At 40.8% G+C, this 5072-nt stretch overlaps 1 protein-coding gene across 1 annotated transcript; it reads right to left on the reverse strand.

Annotated features, from left to right (window-relative positions):
* Positions 1-881: 881 nt before the first annotated feature.
* LOC311053795 (uncharacterized protein) lies at positions 882-3213 on the reverse strand. Its single transcript, XM_084069480.1, has 4 exons — positions 3063-3213; positions 2735-2839; positions 2244-2426; positions 882-1101 (listed from the first exon to the last, which is right to left on the reverse strand). The coding sequence occupies exons 1-4, from the start codon at positions 3166-3168 to the stop codon at positions 1040-1042; spliced, it is 456 nt and encodes a 151-aa protein (XP_083925606.1). The 5' UTR covers positions 3169-3213; the 3' UTR covers positions 882-1039.
* Between the last annotated feature and the right edge of the window lie 1859 nt (positions 3214-5072).

The following is a 5072-nucleotide window of genomic DNA, read 5'->3' on the forward strand; positions in this document are numbered from 1 at the left end:
GTTACTGAGTAGTGTGTACCGATTTTCATGACGTTTGGATCAAATCTGTAGGAGTAATATAAGAAAATGTGTTTTGCACAAATCGGCCTCCTGGTGGCACTGTAACAGGCCCATGTGAAAAATGTGGGGCAGAGGATCTGAATTGGCATCAAGGGAGTGTGTGTGCACAGTTTCGCAGCGACCAGGCCAATGGTGCCGGAGATTAGCCACTAACGGACGGACAGGACAGGACACACGGACGGACGGACAGGGTGCAAAACATACTCTCTCGCCATGCCTTTCGGCCTGGCGGAGACAATAATGAAAACATGGCTAGTATGTGGTCACTACCTCTAGGATTTTTTACAACACTTGAAACCAGGTGCTTTCATGTGGATCTGATCCTCTAGTCTAAACAAACTTTACTTTCCCTGTGGTCGTGCCATATGGATAATTCTTTAAGTTTAAGTTTCTGCCCTGTATTTGTTTTAATACATCTTTGCACCTTATGTCTAATCTCATGCACATATCTGAAAGTAAAGTGAAAAGACAACATACAATTAAGTCATTCAAACTTTGAGAGTGCATGTTTTATTTTGGACACAAGCCCATTAGAATACATGTAACATCATTTAAATACAGAGTATTAGCAGGTACTTCGTGTATTTCTCAGGTCAGAATTGTTGATTAATATTAATAGAGTAAAGTTTGACTAAATACTCCCACTGCCTAGTTTACAAGTTCATTAAAAAAATCTTGTTAAAGTACAATAAGCTATTAAAATAATCTCTTTAACAGTAAAGTTATTTGTGTGTCACATAATAATACTGTGACAACATTGCAGGTATTGAAATTATTGTACTTAAAGCCTCCTCAGCAGTGTGAGAACAATACAAAATAAAATATCAAAAAGAGTACCTTCAGTATAGCACATGTTGCAAAATAGAATAAAACAAACTAAAATGTAATTAAATTGGTCAGATCACACCACAATCTACACAGCTGTAGATTCTGACCTGGTGCAGTGGTGTTTGTCTAGAAGTCAATGCACAGCAGAATCCTACATGAAGTTGAGGATGTTCTTTATCCATTCCCTGGGACGACCCAGCAAGGCTTTGAGACCTGATGAAGACCCACAGTGGTCGAAACGTTGTTCAAACTTAAAGGAGGAGTTCACCCAAAAAATGACTTATTTTCTATTAATTGCACACCCCATGAAGCCTTGAATTCATGGATTTGTTTTTGTTTTTGTCGCAAAAGCCAATAATTTGATGACTGGGTGTATTTCCGGTAGGAGACACAAATAATCTACTTTGTGTCTCCTACCGGATACATTAGCCGGTAGGAGACAGGAATCAAATTATTAGCTTAGGAATGCGACAATTTTTTTTTTTAAATCATGAATTCAAGGCTTCATGTGGTGTGCAATTGATAGAAAATAAGTAATGTTTTGGGTGAACTACTCCTTTAATACATATTCTACTGGGAGCTACAATGTGCAAACTTCCCTTCCTTTCTACCCAGCAAGGCTAAACAATCAAACAGGATTTCCTTATGGAATTTCAATGCACTGATAATCAATTATAACATGTATTGTAATTATCAATGTTAGTAGTTAAATACAAAACCGGAGTAAAAAAATGACTTGAGTAATGATATTGGACTGTGATATAGACTCCATATCCAACATTTGATTTTTTTTTTTTAAATATAATGTGTATTACCTCAGAGGCCTTTTTACTATTGAGTGATGTAATGGACCAGATCAGAATGTTTGAATGTTTGTAAACAATCAGGCATTTACGTGTGGAATTTCTATGGATGTTTTCACAATATAAAATAAAGTGTTCAGAACATTAACTATGTCTAGTTTGTATTAATAACAAAATAATATACAGTATTTCTTATGTCTGAGTCATATGTCAGCCGGCCGGCATATATAGCTGATGCTTTGCACCTGATGCCATGATGACACATTGAGGTTAATGGCGTGATCGTGGTCCGTCCGCCGGTCCTCCTGTTTGCCAATTTTTGTGACTGATGACCATAGAGTATGTGACTGATGTCACAGAGTTGACTGATGTCACAGTGCTGGTGTCATACTGACATCATAGACTGGCCTACTGAGACAACTACTGACGTCATAGTACATCGTACCCAACGAGTACTGACTTCATAGTATAGTACCCCTAACAATAGGTAATGCATTATAATTAACAATTATGCTAATTCATATTCATTCAAAAAGGTTTATAACCTCTCACCTGCTTTCATGTCTCCCTTCAACATCTCTACACATTGTTCCCAACCTCTCTCCTGGGTCAAGTTGTTACATCCGGTCAGAGAATAGTTTCTCTCCAGGGTCAGATTGCAGCTTCTCTTTAGTTGATCTCTCTCCTGGATCATGTCGTTGTACTTGTTCGTTAACTGCTTATTGGCTGAATGATCTGCAAAGTAAAACAATGGTTGTGATAACCACAGTTGTTGCTACTGGTTCTGATGAGGTTAAGCATCTGTGTGGGAAATGTGCTTTTATATGTATACTATAACCACTTTCTTTATCATACTGCAGATGCAAACAATAATACACACAAAATACTTTTCAGTTAAAACAATGGGGAACTAGGTTAAAAACAAAAGTCACATTGAGGTGTGGGTCGATGCTGAGGTGGATTTTGTAATTGCTACAACTAGAAAATGTCAGATATCAGATCTAAGTAGGTGATGTGGTAATTTTGTGACATGGAATACTCACAGTGCACGGCCTGGCCTATGATCACGCCCAGTTGGATAAGACACAGCATCCCCAGACCCAGAGCAACAACTCTGAGAGGCCTTTTCACTGTTTTAGAGTGATGTCCTGAAACAGAAAGTACAGCTACTACTGTAGGTGTACAGTGACTAAGAGGAAGGGGAAAATAGTGCTTTGAACTGACCAATATTCTCTCTAGAATATGTTTATATGGGAGGCCAAACAATTCAAATGCCTCACTGCTAACCAACCAAAGCGTACCCCACCATGTTTTTCCACTTTGAAACAGAGAAATCACCTCAACAACGATTCACAACTTTGTCAAACTCACCCTGAGTGTGTCTTCCTGCTGTGTCCTCCCTCTTGTCCTCCTGTGGTCCAGAGACAACATCATCCACACTCTCATATATGTTGTTGTCCAACACTATCTCCTCCATCTCTCCCTTTTCTTCCACCTGTCCACCGTCCTCAGCGTCCCTCCTTTGTCCCCTGTCAAGTAACAACTACTGTATGTTGTATTCCTCTCCTGTCTTGATGAGCTATATCAAAATAACATTTCACATGATGACTAAGATAAATATAGTGAGTGTGTCTGTGGCTGGTTGGCACAATGCTACAACAAGGAAGAACAAGACTTAACCCACAAACACCCCCGCCTACCACGCACGCACGCACGCACGCACGTACGCACGCACACAGACTCACACTCACACGCACACACAGAAAAGAACACTCACAAGGCAGTAGCAGGCCACAAACATTGCGGTTCATATTAAAAGTCACACACTGACTATTTTAACAGCAACTGAACCATGCAAAATGGGAAGTTTGCTAACTTTATTTTATTTGCCAAATGTTCATCTTACTAAACTTACTATGAAAAAAAATAATGTTATCAATAAAGTCTTAGTCTTTTGTCAATTATTTGGGGGCCCACTTACAATATCCTCATGGCCCACCAGTGAGCCCCGGCCCATAGGTTGGGGAATGGGGATTGCTGGTGTAGGATCTATAAGCACAACACACCGCATCGAAACACATTGTGAGCTTGTAGATCGTCTATTTTCAAATAGCTGAAGTATATAGGGTTAAAGTGGTTAAACTGATTTCGATGCTATGTTGACTCAATTTTCTGGGACCACCTGGAACCCCTTCAAGGACCCCTGGGGATCCCCGGACCCCACTTTGAGAAACATTGCCTTTATTGTCACTGTGGAGCCACCCAGTGGAAAACGGCAGTACGTATGTTCCCACTGAGCATTTTTTGGTCTATTAGACGTCTAAAATACGTCTAAGGGGTAGGCTAGAACGGGGTTATAATTGGTCTACTGGTGAAAGTTTTTTAGACGTCTAGGCTTAGCCTAGACGTTGATTAGCTGTTTTTTAAACGTCTATTTATAGACCGTCTATATTATAGACGTTGAAATGACGTTGAAACCCCGTTTTAGACGGAGGTCTAATAGACGACTATGGCTCAGTGGGTTAATTAACACTAGACCATACCCGGTCGACGCATCCGTGGGGGGATATGCGCACATGATCTGGCAACCCGGGAGGCAGTTCGTCCCATAGCCCGGCAGCCCCGTAACCATGGCGACAGTGTTTGACACAAAACGCTAATAAGAAGCTGAGATTTGGTGAAATTGAAAAACGGACTTTAAGTTCAGATGGTAATGGTCAATGGCTGTGTGCAAAATCAGAGCAACTGCTCCAGCCACTGAGGAGAACCGGGTAGCTTCACTCACGTACTCACGTACTCACCTACTCACCACTACAGACAGAGGTTACTAGAATTATTGTAGGATAAACTAGTCCATACCAGAGAGATCAGCTTGGGATGGGCACATTATTATCAAATGAAATAGATATTTTTTTGAGGCAGGTGGGCACGGACCCCCAGCGATTGCTTCGCAAACTGCAGACCCCAGGTTTGGGTACTGTACTGTGCCTAAGCGTGGACAGTTAAACACACACAAACACGCATGCACACACACACACACACACACACACACACACACACACACACACACACACACACACACACACACACACACACACACACACACACACACACACACACACACACACACACACCCACACACACACAATTCAATTCAATTCAATCTTTATTAGCGGACTCAGGTCCAAATACAGATACAAGGAATAAACATAAAAGAAACACCACAGGCAATAAAAATCAATAAAAGATATAAAAAATAATACATAACTTATCCCACAGGCAAAACATACAGGCTTTTTAGCCAGTGCACCCTTAGTCTGGATGCATACCGAGAACTGCTCATTATGGGACTTGAGAGAGCCACAATGATGCTGTTAGTGG

The sequence above is a fragment of the Gymnoscopelus microlampas genome (assembly GCF_963454915.1).
Source record: "Gymnoscopelus microlampas genome assembly, chromosome: 10".
NCBI classification, from domain to species: Eukaryota; Metazoa; Chordata; class Actinopteri; order Myctophiformes; family Myctophidae; genus Gymnoscopelus; species Gymnoscopelus microlampas.